The sequence below is a fragment of the Haliotis cracherodii genome, unplaced genomic scaffold (assembly GCF_022045235.1).
Source record: "Haliotis cracherodii isolate W230 unplaced genomic scaffold, xgHalCrac1.p SCAF_19, whole genome shotgun sequence".
Taxonomy (NCBI): Eukaryota; Metazoa; Mollusca; class Gastropoda; order Lepetellida; family Haliotidae; genus Haliotis; species Haliotis cracherodii.
Window position 1 is genome coordinate 15,960,526 of NW_027266274.1, and position 17,877 is coordinate 15,978,402.

At 37.8% G+C, this 17,877-nt stretch overlaps 1 protein-coding gene across 4 annotated transcripts; it reads right to left on the minus strand.

Annotated features, from left to right (window-relative positions):
• Window positions 1-1,372: 1,372 nt before the first annotated feature.
• LOC139467147 (uncharacterized) lies at window positions 1,373-17,777 on the minus strand. Of its 4 annotated transcripts, XM_071248868.1 has the most exons (15): window positions 17,751-17,777; window positions 17,124-17,231; window positions 15,250-15,476; window positions 14,541-14,603; window positions 14,186-14,254; window positions 13,038-13,089; window positions 12,555-12,681; window positions 12,084-12,194; window positions 10,173-10,233; window positions 9,140-9,212; window positions 8,818-8,866; window positions 8,449-8,558; window positions 6,402-7,132; window positions 4,615-4,767; window positions 1,373-2,721 (listed from the first exon to the last, which is right to left on the minus strand). In XM_071248868.1, exons 2-15 carry the CDS (start codon window positions 17,215-17,217, stop codon window positions 2,545-2,547), a joined length of 2,097 nt encoding a protein of 698 aa, XP_071104969.1. In that variant the 5' UTR covers window positions 17,218-17,231; window positions 17,751-17,777; the 3' UTR covers window positions 1,373-2,544. The 4 variants fall into 4 exon arrangements, with proteins under 4 accessions (XP_071104969.1, XP_071104967.1, XP_071104971.1 ...); XM_071248866.1 differs by lacking the exon at window positions 17,751-17,777 and having other exon boundaries at window positions 17,124-17,278; XM_071248870.1 differs by lacking the exons at window positions 4,615-4,767; window positions 17,751-17,777 and having other exon boundaries at window positions 17,124-17,278.
• Window positions 17,778-17,877: the final 100 nt, after the last annotated feature.

Below are 17,877 nucleotides of genomic sequence, written 5' to 3' on the forward strand. Positions count from 1 at the left end.
CCACCAGCGAAGTATGTAAGTCTTCAAACTTTCCTGTTGATGGTAACAAACTTGGGGATGTAGAAACTTATTTTAGTCCAGCACATTTCTATTCTTTGTCATTGGTTGAGATTAATTCCAGACCCAGTGTTGACGAAAATGGAGATCAGGTGGCTGTGTGACTTACCGATTGTGGTGTGGATCGATGCTTTTAGTGACTGGTTTGCCATGTTGACATTTTTACTGACTGCAGTGATATAGCTGGAATATTGCTGACTGCAGTGTTAAGCAACATACACTACTTCAAAGTAAAAACATTTCAGACCCAGACTAAGAAACAACAAACAAACACAGGAAATGTACAGAGGTCTGTACTTCAAGTTGAACATTAACAGGCTTTAACAACAATACATAAATTATCACAGACACTCATTTGGCATATGATCTGCCATTGCTTCATGTAATATGACATAATATACATTTTAGGATCACAGCTTCATCACTATATCTGTCACTTAGACCTTAGTGACCTCAATTGTTATCTTACAATCAAATCTTCAAAAAGTTATGAAAAAATAATTATCTCATAGTTCTCTACCACCACCCCCACATACTTGTGTTATTTAGCCTAAATATTAGTAAGTGTGTCTCAGCAATTGTGTTGCTAGAAACATTCATAGGCATTTTCTAATGGAACAGATAACCCAAACACTTTTGACAAGTTGTTGCCCTGCAACTCCTCTTGTGCCAAAACCTTTAAGTCTGCTTTCCCGAACATGACACTGAAAATCATTTTCAGTAGATGTTAGTGTTATTACATGGAGTTCTACAGAGCTCCCAATAAGCTTTTGGTGTTGTGGGTATTTTACCCATGCATTTTAAAATCATTGGGTATCAGTAATTCTATCTGGGTATTCAAATTTCTGTTACCCACTAGTTTTTACACATGTGGGTATTTAAGTTAAATATTTAAAAACACTATTCATCTGGGCCCTGCAAACTGGTGTCGAGTGGGTTCCAGAGCTTTATAAGACTCAACAATACCACGATACTTCCACAAGAAAGTGTGATGGCAAATGATCATGATGTAACTGTCATCGTGGAGTTTGGCAAGGTTGACGGAATGTCTGTTTATAATTTCAAAATAAGTTGCTGATTTGCTAATCGAATACGCAGGGTTACTTCACAATATTTTGATGATATGCACAAGTTTTATTTTTGTAGCGAATCTGTAATGTTCGTTGCGTATTTGATACCCTTGGATTTTATTTTACTGGGTATTTCTGCATTTTTTATACGTAGTTTATGCAGATACACAGCTTATCTGGAGCTCTGTTCTATTATCTGAGCTTACCAGACCAAACAGAATTTTACTAGACATTTTCTTCTGACTATTGGCTGAAGCCAATCACAATGACCCTCTTTTTTTAGTAGTAATATTTGAACACTTGAGGATAGCTCTTATTGTTTGTCCCAAACCCATATAGCTATTTTCTCTTGGTCTTGACTAAAGCAAATAAACATTGACCTGATTCATTTGGGCACAGTGACAGTGTATTAATGTGTCTTAGAATCATGCACAGAAGTTGCCCTCTGCAACCTGGAATAAGAACAGGAGTCTTACAGGACCCTTGGCAAGTTGTTGCTATGCAACCATCAATGACCCTGTATTATAGTCACATCTATCATAATGAATCAGTTCTGTGATGAATTGTGACACATGAATAGTTTACAACACAAACTCATTTTTCACCCCCAAACTGCCATCATATAATTTTGTAAAATTGGTGACATACATGTCATTAAACACAGTCCATTGCAGCATTTATCACAGGTGCCTTTCATTTGTAAATAAAAAAAACTGAAAATGACTAGTATGTACATATTAAACAATTCATTATACATGTGATACATCATTTCATAAATATTCAGAATTCAGAATTTCCATTCGAGTAAAACAGAAAAAATAATTAATACAGAAAGCATGTAACACGATACATCTATAAATAAAGGCGTCAATCACAAGCTATCACTATGAATATTCTAACACTCTCCATGGCAACAACTCTTGTCTTCATACATAATGCCATGTGAAGCTACGCAGGTACTAGTAAGTGGACCAGGTGACACATGCTCCACGAAACTGGTTGTATGAGTAAGTGTTAGCAGGCTTGGTCCCGTTATAAAGACCCTAGACTGTTGCTTGACAACACAGCAAGGTTGCTCACACTCCATACACCAGTCAGGCAGACTCAGATAGCAACACGGCCGGGATTTGACAAATATCTCTTTGCCATGTACAGGAGCAGTGTTACAGAAAAAACAGGGAGATGACTAATGTTTACTGGTATTTTGTCCCGTGGACAAGCGTATGTGTTAAACACTGGCATTGTTTGGGTGGCAATCACTTGAGAGGTTGTCAGTATAGGCAATATTGAACTCAGTAGAGTGAGGATATCTGCTGTAGTGACCATTCTTTGAAAACATCAAGGTGATACAGGTTGTGATTGTTGAATATATTGGTCAGTGGAGAATGGGATTCTCGTCAGTTTTGTGACAACACAATTAGTACAGTCTTCTGGGAAACATCTGAGGTGAATCTGGTGACATGGGTTTGGGCAGAGCATATGGGTCAGCAGTGTTTGACCAGTCAGTTCTATTGGACTGACTGCTGTGGGGAAAGGTGGATGGTGAGTCCTGGTTGCCTCGGTCAAGGTACTCCAGGATGTCCATGGAATGAGCCTGCACAAGAGATGACACAGATGTACACACTGACAAGAATACATTCAAAACTTGAGAATAAATGGTGATGTAAAGTGATTTCAAGGGACTCTGCTCCCTGTGCATTTAGTGAGTGAGTATGGTTTTACGCCGCTTTTAGCAATATTCCAGCAATATCATGGCGGGGGACACCAGAAATGGGCTTCACACATTGTACCCATGTCGGGAATCGAACCCGGGTCTTCGGCGTGACGAGCGAATGCTTTAACCACTAGGCTACCCGACCGCCCTCCCTGTGCATTTAGATAGAAGGGAAATAAGCACCAGCTCGCTTGCCTGGACTGGGTTAAAGTTTTAGTCCACTACTGCTTATAATGGTAACATATAGTGCCCTTAAAAAGGGCAAATTTCTACTCATCCTTATGATAGCTTAACTATTAGGGCTGTTTGGCAAGGACTATAGTACTAGGGCCTATTTCTAATGGTGCCAATTGAATTTCAAACATTTTTGGGTGTAATGCTGTATGTTTAGTGATAACATACAGCATTACACCCCAAAATAGGTGACTATTCTTGGTAGACATCCAAGCGATAGAAAAGGGCACAGATTCAACAATGAGGTTTCATTTTGCAATTTACTCAATCTCATTAAAATCAGACCTCAGTTCTCGCTACCGCTAAACAAAGATTTGATGACATCCCATTACGGGTCACGTCAGAACGACCTTTCATCCGACCAATCAGAGCATCACTTACCAGATTTTGAAAGTGACAGTCAGAATGTGATTTCTAATCATGCAACTTCGAAAACTTTAACTCCGAACAATAGTTACGGGTTTAACGACTAAATCCATACAATCTACACCATCTATTAGCCATTCCAGAATGTTCTTTTGTTCAGGTTTCAAATTTGTAATCGAGAATTTGTCAAAATATGTTTCGAAGCGTAGTCGCCAATTTGAAATTAGTGCCGTAAAGCACGAGAAAGCTGCCTTCTCATTGGTCATTCCATTGGTCAGTCAAAGTTCGCGCAAGGTTGGTCTCACGTGACCCGTAATGGGATGTCCTCAGATCTTTGTTTAGCGGTAGCGAGAACTAAATCTGATTTTAATGAGATTGCAATTTACTGCTCGGCTATATCATTTTACACATTGTAATCTTGAGTGAGTGAATGATGTTTTAAGCATCAGTACTAAGGCTTATCACAGTGATATGTCAATAATCAAGTCTGGCTTTGACAAAACTGGTTGACAGAAGAAGCAACAGTCAATGATAGGTAGACAACCAACCGGCCGAGTTGCAACATTGTGACCATATCTTCAGATTCATCAGCTCATAGACAGGCATAGGGTACTGAGAACCTCACTGTGATAACCGAACACTGGAATGTCAGCCAATTCCATGTTGTACTCAGTCAGTAGATGTTTGTATCACCCCATACCTATGTGAAGGAGCTCTTCACTCTTGATTTATTGACAGAAGGTTCTGGAGTCTACATGAGTGCCCTCTGTCATGGCCAGTCATACAAGAAACAGTAAACTGACATTCTCTGTCACACCAAACTAATCTAGTTTTTCATTTACTTATAAGTCCACAAAGACCAAGATTCAATTCCCACCATGGGTACAATGTGTAAGTCTATTTCTGGTGTCCAAATTGCTGAATTATTGCTTAAAACAGTTATAACCTACTGCTAATAACAGTGTAAAACCCTATTCAATCACTCTCACACAAACAAAAGTTTGTTTTTAAATGCAGCTCTGGAAGATTTTGGTCTTGGCAAGGATGCTTGAAGACAAGTTAAAGTGACAGGTTATTCCAATTATTGTTTCATCATATCCATTTTAATATAAAATAATAGTCACTTTAATTTTAACTGACATGAGCGTAGCCAAAACATGGTCATTTCCTTACATCAGTTTCCATGATGTCTGCTTGAAGTCTTCGATCTGATCCTTGATCTATACTTGACAAGATGGTCTTCTCAAACCACAGAGAGTCCTTGTAGAAGTCGCCATGGAACTGAGGCATGTACTGGGGCTCCTCTCGATACTCAGCAACAACAGCCTTCAACAAGCAAGTGAAGGAAGCCATGACAATGTCGAGGGCAAAATCTTATGCAGGTGTTATACCAGGGCTCCAAATAATGTTTCTTATGGGTAATCAAATTAGGTCTAGTTTATCTGGTATTTTTAAACCAATTAGTAGACCTTTTGAGATAATAATTCTGCTTAATAAATGCTGTTTCAGGTGATCCGACTTCTAACTTGCATCTGTTCATGTGCTACAGTAAGTGTGTCACATGTCTCATTAGCAATATACCTGTCGAAGTTACAATGAGCGAGATGTGCATTATTCATTCGAGTTAATTTACATGCAGATCTGTACAAAAATATAGATATGCATGCTGGAAAGACCGCTTTGGATATTACACACTGTGTTGTTTATAATATTGTTTTGTATTTTAATTTTAGGTGTATTTGTCCACAAGAAACTTATAATTAATTGGGTAATGGGGATTCCAATATTACACTGATACACAGCTTCTTGGTAGCTCTGGTATTCGTAAGAACAAAGTTTAATGGGTGTCAACATTACTGTAGATAAGCCCACAATATAGTAGGTGACATTCATACAAACTGTTTTTTATTGTCTATGGTGTACTGGTAGGCAGATGATGGGCACATCAAACCATGTTCTGGATTTCAGATACAGCGTTTGATTGGAAGAAGTTTTCATACTAAGATTACTTTTACCTGCTAGCACAAGATTCAAGTAGAAGCTTAGAGGTTATAGCCTGGCATCTGAGATAAAGTGGTCCATTTTGGACAATGAACATTTATAAACTAACCCAGAAAACTAGGGCAAAATATTTTAATGGCTAAGGACAGCCTTAGAAATTGGCACCAGTCCTGTAGTCCTTGCCACCTGTCAAATAGTTAAGGTATCAAAAGGACTAGTAAAGATTTGCCATTTTTAAGGGTTTTGCTATATGTTATTATTATAAGGACTAGTGGACTAAAACTGTTAGTTTCTATCGCTGCTGAGGAGCACACATTTCCCATACAGGGAGTGTGATGACTTGGTATGCTAAAGGTAAGGAGTTCATAAATCTGGGACTCCTCTGGACGTGTTCAGAGGCCAATAATCAGGCCCAAATCGGGAGCAGATGTCTGTAATAATTCCGAAATAGGAATTAAATATCTCTCAATTTGTTTTATTATAGTTATTACAAATATTATGGCTTTGGCAAGACATTGAACAAAATAACAATTTCTTTTCCCAATCTGCCTGCCACTTAGTTAGGAATCCGAGAAAAATCCCTGAACTAATATTCATTGTCTTACATTGATGAGTCATAGGTTAAATTACTATAGACACAAAGTGCAAGTAAAAGAAAGAAGTCCTCGAAGTCTTCAAAATCCACATGCTTCATGGTTTGGCAAAACATTTCTCGGTTATCATTTATTAGCATAATATCCATAACAGGTTACGAGATATGACAGCAATACATTAATTTGTCAAAACTTTTTTTTTGTTATAATGCAATAAGGGGATCCAGGATTTTAAAGGGGTTTTGGGGAGGGGTCACATTTTGATTTTGTAACTTCATACACATCTATTCCAATAGAAAGAGATGCAGGGGTCGAACCCAACAGCCCATTGCTGGGTCTGCCACTGAATACCTTATATAGGCTTACCTTATGCATTTCACCATGGCTAAATCTATTCTCCAGAACTGAAGAATCTATAGTGTCTAGTGGGCTGTGTCTCGGAACCTCTGTGTGGGAGGGCTCCATTCCTTTCAGCAACTGCTCAAAAATTGGATGTCTTCTTGACGGCATAATCTTCTCACTGGAGTGGCTATGGAAACCTGATGACGGAGAATTTGAATTCTGACTCAAAGCATCTCTGTCGGGCAACACATCAGCCATCACTACGTCATATTTGTCTTTGTTTGAGAGACTTGAGAAGCTGTCCTGTTTTCTGGATTCCATAAAAGTATCATTTTGTGCTAGAAGATTTAAAGCAGTCAACGGTTGCTGTTTGATCTGGTTCTGGTTGGGTATGGTACAGCTCATTTCCCGCTTCAAGCACATGCTGTCATTATGTTTAAGAAGGTCTATTGCATTCATGGATGCAGAGTCTGAAGCACACATCCCAGAATGAGATCTCAGATTTGTATTCTGAGCTAGGCGGGCCAGATCTCGGACCGATGTAGGTGGCTGGTTGACTTGATGAGAACCACCTAGTATGTCCTGTAGAGAGCTGTGTCCTGCTTGATGGCGATGTCGTGCTATGGTTGCTTGACTTTGGACAGACCCATCCACTTTCTCATACACAAGAGAAGATGTTTCTCTGTTTTGGTGGGCCCAAGTTGAGCCTTTAGAATCTCTTTCCTTTTCCACTGAATGAGGTGTGAAAGGATTCTCTGAAATGTAAACAGAAGAACAATATGAGTTGGGTTTTTTCAAAAATATTTAAGGCTGAGTAAATTGTTTAAGATTTAACCTTCAGATTTTTTTTCCCCTGAATAAAAAATTAGCAAAGACTAGTATTGTTTTAGAGATTGACTTCTTTTTCAGACAACTGAAGCACTGAAAAGTTTTTCATACATCAGGGCTCCAGATAATTTTCTGAGCTAAGGGGAATTTACTCCCATGTTGTCATTCACGTAGGTACTGATAGGTTTCTCTGGGTATTCAGTATGCCTTAACTCCCTTGGGTCGTCCATTGGGTGTCTATGACGACTAAAAATAATTTTTAAATGAATTTTGCTTAAACTACTGTTTCAGTTGACAATTTGTGCATTATTCACTGCAGCAGGATTTATGTAGAAGTCATGCCTGTATTCGATTGGCAAATACCAGTAAAGATCTGTAAAGAAATAGAAGTATGCAAACTGACATGCCTACTGATGGTACTCAGTAGTACACAGTGTTGTCACTCAATAAGGTTTCTGACATATTTCTTGGATATTGTAAGAAAGCAACTCAAAACTTATCGGGAAATTTTCCACAAAAATGCATTCTATCTGGAGATCTGATACATATTGGAACGCCTCTGTGGTCCAGTGGTAGATCGTCCGCCTGGAGAACGGAAGGTCCAGGGTTCGATCCCTGGCCGCGTCATACCAAGACGTCAAAGATGGTACTTGTTGTTACCCTGTCTGGCGTCCCCATTAAAGGGCTTAAACAAGGGCTGGTCGGCTCGGAGTCAGTATACTGTGTCTAAGTGGGGTATTCATGTTAAATTACGGCATGGTATTTCAGTGTGCTAGCACTATAAATCGGCATCAGTCGGGACTAGTACAAGCAGCCACACACACACACACACACGTGCACGCACGTCACTATATAAGTGCAATAATCTTGGACGCGATGTTAAACCCAATTTCACCTCACCTGATACATATTGTAATTCATACTTATTTTACAGAAAAATGATAGAATTATGATTTGTTTGTTTATTTATTTGTTGTTTAACTCCGAACTCAGCAATATTCCAGCTGCATGACATGGTCTGTAAATAATTGACTCTGGACCAGACAGTCCAGTGATTGATATGAACATCGATCCACACAATTGGAATACGATGACATGCATCAATCAGGTCAGTGAGCCTGACCACCCAATTCCGTTAGTCACCTCTTAGACAAGCATTATCGCCTTTTAACGGAAAGCATTAGTTGCTGAAGACCTATTCTAACCCAAAACTTGACGGGTTGATAGAAGTTTGAGTCCCTACCTATATACTGAGGGGTGAAACTGTCTGCTAGTGATCTGCAAACACTGCCTCCACTTGACAATACACACGTCCGCAGTCGGGTGGAGCAAGGCGTCACAGTCCGCAGGGCACTGAAAGTGTTCGGAGTCATGAGAAAAGGCGATAGTTGTGTTAAGATACAAATAAAAAAATAGTGACTTACAAAGCAATGTCTTATCAATGGAGGTAAATATATACAGGTACATTGACAGAACTGTCAGATTCGTCTGGTTCTAGGTTGCAAAAATCATAATCAGCACCTCAGAGATACATACATGAAGATTAATATGATTCTGAAGTACATGCAGAAACACAAACATCAACATTCAAAATTGTAATAATGACACCAACTTGTGCTTCATCTGTTTGTTGAGATCATCACATATTTCCCTGACTGTGTCTGAAACGGAACATTTTTAGAATTTAACAGTGGTAATTAAATGGACTGCAAGGTATTTGATTAACAAAAGCCTCTGAAACAAGCATTTCACATTAATGTTATTGGATTTTTTAAAAATGGACTTAAACCCAGCTAATCTTTTATTGACAATGAGGAAGACAGAAATGTTGAGTAAAACATCCAATTCCTGAGATTAACTTATTGATGAGTCATTGATTAGTATATCATCAGCTGCATGGGGTGGGTATTTTCACTGGGTAATGTGCAACTTACTAATTCCTCGGAATATCTTATGGTCTTGCAGCTTTTGTGATAATTCTTGGACTATGTCATGTATTGGCAGAATCTATTAACAAACAGAACATTGATTGTAGCTGTGGTTATAATATAATTTACATCAAAGACATTTTTTAGATTTCTAACATAAGCATCCTTGGGTTAGAGCTGTCACAATACGATATTGATGTGTGATATCTGTGTGACATCTGTGTGATATCTGTATTGCCTACATGAAGCAAACACATTCAGAGTTTTCAAGTTCAGCAAAGGTCACTTTTATTTCACTGATAACAGGACCAATGAAGTAGGAAAGACTTTCAAAATACAAAAGACCTGAACTAAAGAAAAAAAGGACTGTATAATTAATAGAGTAAACCAGAGCTCCAGATAAGCTTTTGGTGTTGTGGGTATTTTACCCATGCATTTAAAAATCATTGGGTATCAGTAATTCTATTTGGGTATTCAAATTTCTGTTACCCACTAGTTTTTACACATGTGGTATTTAAGTTGAATATTTAAAAACACTATTCATCTAGGCCCTGCAAACTGGTTTCGTGTGGGTTCCAGAGCTTTATAGGACTCAAAAATACCATGATACTTCCACAAGAAAGTGTGATGGCAAATGATCATGATGTAACTGTCATCGTGGAGTTTGGCAAGGTTGACGGAATGTCTGTTTATAATTTCAAAATAAGTTGCTGATTTGCTAATCGAATACGCAGGGTTACTTCACAATATTTTGATGATACGCACAAGTTTTATTTTTGTAGCGTATCTGTAATGTTCGTTGCGTATTTGATACGCTTGGATTTTATTTTACCGCGTATTTCTGCATTTCTTATGCGTATTGTACGCAGATAAGCAGCTTATCTGGAGCTCTGGCGTAAACACAAATGTCTTACTCTTCAGTATCATAAAATAGCAACAGGAAATCAGTGAATCAGATAATCAGCTGAGGAATGTCGTGAATTAAATATCTCAGATAGAAGGTTTTGCTTAATTTTACCGTACTAACAATTATACTGACCTTGGAAAAATTGTCTAGCTCCACTGAGTTGGGACAAGTGGAGATCCCAGTGGATATGGAGCTATAGAAACAAAATATCAAAACACAACATGAACTTCATCTCACTACGATAGTGACAAATGAAACATGTGCCTGATTAGCTTCCTGAATCCAGGATCACCCAGTGCTGAGTACTACACTGGTAAGTCATCACAAGGAACTGAACTCTTGTCCAAAAAGCATAAGTGAGTAAATGAGAGTTATGTTATAGTAGAATACAAAAGTTATCTGTAGTTACTCTATGTGAACCCTCACACTTGTGAGACAGATATGAGTGAGTGAGTGAGTATGGATTTACGCCGCATTTAGCAATATTCCAGCAATATCACGGGGGGGACACCAGAAATTTGGCTTTACACATTGTACCCATGTCGGGAATCGAACCCGGGTCTTCGGCGTGACGAGCGAACGCTTTAACCACTTGGCTACCCGACCGCCCCTAGAGACAGATATGAGGTCCCTTTGGAATACAATGATGTCAAGGCTACAATGACATCATAATCTTCTGTGATAACTGAATCGGCCTGGTTAGCAGAATGTGAAGAAAAATCCATCTAACCCATGTTTTGATTAATATTGATCAAACTTGACATGTAAATAATTACATATCCATTCGGTCAAGCCAAATAGCATGTTATTTCACCTATGGGAATGAGTAATAAAAATACTCATCAAGGAAAGTATTTATACACACAGAAATGTCTGAATTCTCCCTGGATCAATCCCATTTAACATTGTTGTACAACCAATCAGATTACAGCACACACTCAAATTCAGTTTACAAAGTGGTGGGAAAGCCCCAAGTATATTCTTAGCTGAGTGTACGATTCACACAGAGTTATGAAATGAGTGGCAGAATGTTTGCATTGCCCGAGCGATTCCATCATAAACAATGTGTATCCCATCTTCCTGAGACAAGGGAGTTAACTGACTGCGACTGCCGAACTAGGCAGGAATTTCTGGGCTTGATCGAAGCCCTACCAGTGCCTATTACGAGTTTTGTCCCTGCTATGTCCCTCCTACTGACCAATCATATTCCGCCCCGTCAAGATGACCTGATCGATAATCGAAATCTATATTGGGACAAAACAGGTCCTACTTCATGAATTGCATCAAATCACGTGAGCACCTTCATTAAAAGCATGAAAAGATTTGGAAAATATTTGTTGATGCTGAGTTTACGAACTGGATGTTTATTTCCTTACACAATTTTGATTGGACTATGCATAGACTTGTTAGTCCAGTCAAAATAGAACTCCATAGTTTCAGCCTAGTTCAGCAAGGGTGGATACCAGACTTTTTAGAGTCAGTTATCTCCCTTGCCTCAGGAAGATGCGTATATCCCAATACATATCATGACATCTGAGTACACAAGGGGGCACGGGTGGCCAAGTCGTCTGAGACGCCGCGATTCGATGTGCAGAGTTGCTTCCCAAGGACACGCCAGAAACCTATGATTGTGGGTTCGAATCACGGTTCGCCCCAGTTATGTTTCTAGGTTTGTCAGCACCATACCCGTGCTGGTGGGTTTCACCGAAGTGGTAAACGGCTGAGACCTGCATCACTTCAAGCTTTCCCCCCACATTAAGCTGACACGCCATGATATAACTGGAATACTGTTAAAAGTGGCGTTAAACCCAACTCACTCACTCACTCTGTGTACATCATCATGACATCAGCGTACAACAGCCCAGACAGTCACAATGCTGACTTCCAGCTCAAACACGATAATTACAACATGTCCACCCAGATTGATGATTATAAACTTGATACATCTTGGATTGTCAGGAACACTTTGAATTAACAATTACATCTTTGTGTATGCTTTTGATGTCAACTTTTTGCCTGAGTGAGAGGTGCATATCTTACTACCTGACGGTATGAGACTTCCCCTGTATCAGTGTGGAGACTGGTGTGATCTTCTTACTGGCCACAGGCCGGTATAAAACTGCTGCTGAATGGCCAGAGGGCATTACTGGACTGCTGAAAAAGTCACAGGGTGATCATATACTATACAATTGTTGAAGACATGAACCTAACTTTATGGATAACAACTTCTATATTCCTTGTTAAGATATTTCAAGGCTACTTCTTGCCCCTGACATTGTTAAGAACAAATATCCAGATACATATGCTTAAATGCTCTGACGAGACACAGATTGAAATATTTGTTTAAAAAAATCAAAATTAATAACTGTAATGATTTTGAACATTTTAAATGAAATATAAAAACGTATACATAAATTGCAGACTCCTATGAGAAAAGTTTTTCTCATTCCTTTTAACATCTTCTAACAATTTCTTATCAAAAATTTAAAAGGCAGGGGCATCGTTGACCCTTACCGTTCACTGACTGTCAGCACATCAACCTCAAAGGGAACATCAGAGCTATCATCATGAGGAATGTTTAATATCTTCTTCAAGTCGTCCTCGGTTTCCTTCTTTGTAGATTCTGTCAGCACAATCGGTTCTGTAACATTGATTTCAGGTTGAAAAATGTGGTGTCATATTGCAAAAATATATAATACATATTACATCAAGGTCAAGTTTTGTATAATTCTGATTTGTGATCATTTGAAGTATTCACCAGCATTAGGTAATACATGTTATTATATTTTGACAGATATTTTTAAAATTCTAAATTAAGAGATTTCCTAGAAGTATGAGATATATTTCAGGATGAAATTTCTATCTTGTAAACAATATTCTTGCAAATTTGTTTTCAAAGCTCTTGCCTTCAAATCTGTATTTAGAATACCATGTACACCATAAAGTGATTTGTGAGACGTCAGACTCAAGGAATCAAAAAACCAGAAAGACACTTACTTCGCGATATGGTCTCTGACTTCTTGCTCTTGTTAAAGAGTCCAAGTCTCTTCTGAAACATAAACCAAACATTTTTGCCATAGATATTACTTTTCTAAATCAAAGAGTGAGTGAAGGTTGTTTTACATTGCTGTCAACAATATTCATGTATATGACACATGTGAATCTCGTTGTATGTTGCTTTTAGCAATACATGTATTCCAGCAACAGTGATAGACAAATTGTAACCCCCTTCGCTTTAACTATTATTACTACAGTGTAGTACACTATCTGGATCATACAAAACTGAAGCCATGAAATATACAGGGAACTTGACCAAAGTACAATGTGTGAAGCCCATTTCTGGTGTCCCCCGCCGTGATATTGCTGGAATATTGCTAAAGACGGCGTAAAACCATACACACTCACTTGCCCAAAGGTTACAAAGGCTGAAAGACCACTAAGAGAAAGGCATGAATCCCCTTAGATTCTTCTATGCTCGATGACATTAAGTTAAACTTAGTTGAACTGTTGAATTCATATATTGTTCATCTGCTGCTGCAGTACAGAACTCTAGTGTTAAGGAGTATTCCTTGTTGACTATACCCTGATATGTTACATTTGGTCACGGTATAAAATAAATATTTTCAACTCTCTCATATTCTTCTTTATCTTATCCAACACCAGGTGGTCTACTATGTTCCTGAAGGGGATAGCTTATTACCCCTCTCATCACTGGTGCAAAACTTTATTCTGATAACACTGTAGACGAAAGTGGGCACCTCTGAGATAATAGTGCATACTAAGCAAGTATTGAATCCACAAAGAAATAGCCATCCATATTTCAAGACATTCAAAGTTGGAGTGTTGGTGCTCTTAAAGGCATTTTTAGGTTCTTATTCCAAAAGTAACACCCATGTGTGTTTTCACATTACCAACACAAGAATTCCCAGCCAGTCACCCAGCTATAGATAATATTGTTACTTATACAGTCTGGATATGATGCCATCAGTTAATATAACATTCAAATCTGACATAAAATAAACAAATAATTCAAGGGATTAAGTTTGTTACTTTGTGGAATACTTGGCTAGTGAATATTTGGTGAGCCAGTTGTTATCAATGTTCAATATACTTATGCTGGCTTGTCTTACTGGCATCAGACTTACTGTTAATCTGCCTTGTGTTATAACATTGAAACTGTCATCTCTCTGGCTGAGGCCTTTGGATCGCAATGGCTGGGGACAAAGTGGAAGTACAGAGATAGGATACAAATATAAAACAAACACCAAGATATTACTGGATGTAAGAACAGTTTCATGTATTTACTATTCCCTAAGATAGGTATGTAAGCAGGGACTGTTACCTATCATAACGGTAACCAGATATAACAAACTCCTCACTTACAAAGAAATCACTTATGATTGAAAATCATCAAATATCTATAACTGAGTTGAGGTTGCAATAAATATGAAATATTATTTAACAGTGAAATGAATATAAGCAGTATTTAATACCACCTACATAAGATATGCTGTGAGCAGTCTTTAAGTGCTTGTTTACATCAGCTTTACTGTCTGAGTCATTCTGAAAATAAGATAGAATTACAGTGCAAACTGAATTCAACTTTTTTCATGTTAACAAGATATAAGCAGCCATGATTTTCAAAACATGAGGTCTCACAACGGATAAATAACAATACCAGTCAAAACAATAACACTCAGTTTGTCTGATGCCACTTTCCAATCTCCAATCTGCCAGTTGTAAACCTGTTGACTGCGGTAAACAAGTAATTACCGAAAGTTTGAGTAGCATGACAAATTTTCAGTTTCAAACATTAATATTAATCTGTGAATTCTATCAATAATTCACACACTAGAAACGACATCTAAGGTGAAGATTGTTGATCAATCGACAATTATGGTTTTAAGAGACGGCAGTCGTGATCATTGCATTTTACTAAAAGGGGAGCTCAAAAGAATTAAGAAATAATGGGAAATAAAAACATTATTATACTTGCATAAGAATCTGTAAGAATTCCTGTATTACCCTTGCTCTCGCTTGGGAAATACAAAAATTCTGACACTTGTTTTGCAAAATCAGTATGAAACACATGCTCATATAATAATCTTGCTGTGTCATTTTATATTTATGCCAAATGATATACCAATAGTAATACTCTACACTATGGTGTAACTGTGAGAAATAAAACTCATGGAACTGTCGAAGATACCTTGCTAGAAACTGATTTAGATCTTGTTTTGTTTCTTTCAGCCTTCGTTTTTCTCCTTCGTTTACGTTGAAGTATTTCATCCTGACTACCCATGCTGGAGTCACTAGCATCCGATGAGTAGCACAATGTGACAGACTCTGGTGGGTGTGTCACAACTGTGACACCTGCTGTGCTCACTTCACTTCTATTTACTGCATCGGGTGCTGCTTGGAAATGTTTACGAAAATCTAAAATGAAAGAAGAAAGATATATACACGTTTTCCTAGTTGTTAATTGTCTGTGACAACTTTTCAATGACAATAGATTGTCGTCTGAACATAGCCACTATTAAGTCAGTTAACCAGGATGAAACAGAATTTAATAACAGACTCAAACATTGGAGGCCACATTGAGAAATCATTTTTTTTAAAAGAAATATTTTATGAGGATGGATATTGTACAAAGCTTGTGATAATATTAATGTTCTTTTCAAAAGTAATTTTGACAAAGATGTAAAATGAATATAAGAACATGCTTAATGCAGAGTTCGATTTTTAAATAAACCCAGGAAATAAGAAATTGAATCACATGGTATTAATTTCAATGAAAATGAAGGGGGAAAACTTTCTAAAATACACTGTCCATTATCTAGCTCATGGTGAAATGATATCACCTAGGCATGTTTGATGACGGATCATAAAGTTAGAGGTGAAATGGGGTTTAACGTCGCGTCCAAGATTATTGCACTTATGTAGTGACGTGCATGCACGTGTATGTGTGTGTGGCTGCTTGTATTAGTTCGGACTGATGCCGATTTATAGTGCTAGCACACTGAGATACCATGAGGCAGTTTAACATGAATACCCCACTCAGACACAGTATACTGACTCCGAGCCGACCAGTCCTTGTTTAAGCCCCTTAATGCCGAGTGCCAGACAGGGTAACAACGTCTTTTGGTATGACGCGGCTGGGGATCAAACTCCAGACCTTCCGCCATAAAGTTAGAGTGTAACAATATATATCAGTATTCCTAATGTGTGCCCTATGGTAGCACTATATTGATAGGAATTTTAAAATGCCAATAGGGTCATCGATAGTATGCATAACAATCAATAGTTTCAATAGTTGCAATAGGTATATTAATAAAACATATTTTATGCAAATTTCAAACCTGCCTTTGTGGTTGGTTAGCAAAGAACACAATCCCTTCAGATCAGTTAGGTTCCTTTGGTCTGAATAGCAGCAGGAAGTAAAATGGGATTGTCAGAAATACTTTATTCATTCTTACTACATTGATTAATATAATTATCAAGCCTTAAAGTTGGTTTGCTACTATTGCAGTTTCTATTAAAATAGTTTGACAACTATCTCAATACTATTGTAAAAGTGTGGGGTATTGCAATAGTGAAAAAGGCTCCAAAGTCCCGGGGTATTTGTAAATTCATGTGCATCTGATCTTTTGTGTCCAAAAGTATGAAAACTAGGCGATATATTGGCATCAAGGCAAACATCAAAGATCTCATGTGGTTTTTTTTGTGTGTTTCTTGTGTTGTTTTTTTTCAGTTTGCTAATTTTGTTGGTAAATGGACCTAAATCATTTTACCAAATAAATAAAATTATATCAAAATATACCACACTAACTTACCAGGGGTCATAATGAAAAGTGCTGAATGGATTTGTCACCAAACATGAGATAATTGAGATTACTGACTTATCAGAGTTCCCCATAAGTGTACATCAGATAAGATACAGCACCTGTTTGTGTGACATATAAGTTCTGATGACTGCAACATGAATCTAAACTTTCTCTCTATCACTTGATTCAATGAGCAGCCTATTGTTTCAATGTTGAAACTTGAATGCAATATACAATATTTATTCATAATTGTTTTTACCTGCAAGAATTGATTCTCTTTGTCTTCTTATTTCGTCTTCTTTTGATGAGATCTGATTCACATATGATGCATGTTTCTTGTGCACTTTTCCCATTGACCCATAGCCTACTTTTTGGACAAATGAAATGAAAAGAACAATTTTTACTTGAAACATATCAAATACATCCCTGCCAAAGAAAACCAGTAGAGAGCTACATGTACCAGAATATGTACACACATAATTAAGAATTGAACGTCAGTTTGGATGGGTTCATTGAAGTGTGAACGATTTAAAAGCGCTGGTTAAACTGTGTGAACCTCCGAGTGGACCCATCCAAACTGACACAGTAAATCACGCAGACTACGTAGATCTACATATTCCATAGTTTGGTAGCTGTCTGTTGTTGTCTTTTTGGCAGGCCTGAAATAAATGACGCATAGCCGTGGTGATTTCATAAGTAAGTCCTACATTTTAGACTTAGGCCTAATATGCCACGCAGACATTGAGTGAAGACACGGCCGAAGCCAGTAAATCGGAAAGTGAAATTCTCTCTCAGACGATTTAAATTTGATTGTTTATATTTGTATTTTGTGTATTTGTATCCGCCAGGAAGACTTACGATAAAACGGAATTAAAGATAAACATACCAACCAACTTCAGCAACGCCAAGGAGATTTTTTTTCAGTATTTCTTTGCTTGAGATGTTTAATGATTCAAATATCGCGCGCCTGCCAAGTCGCCATTTGTAAAACTAAGAAGTGGGTCAAGCCGCCG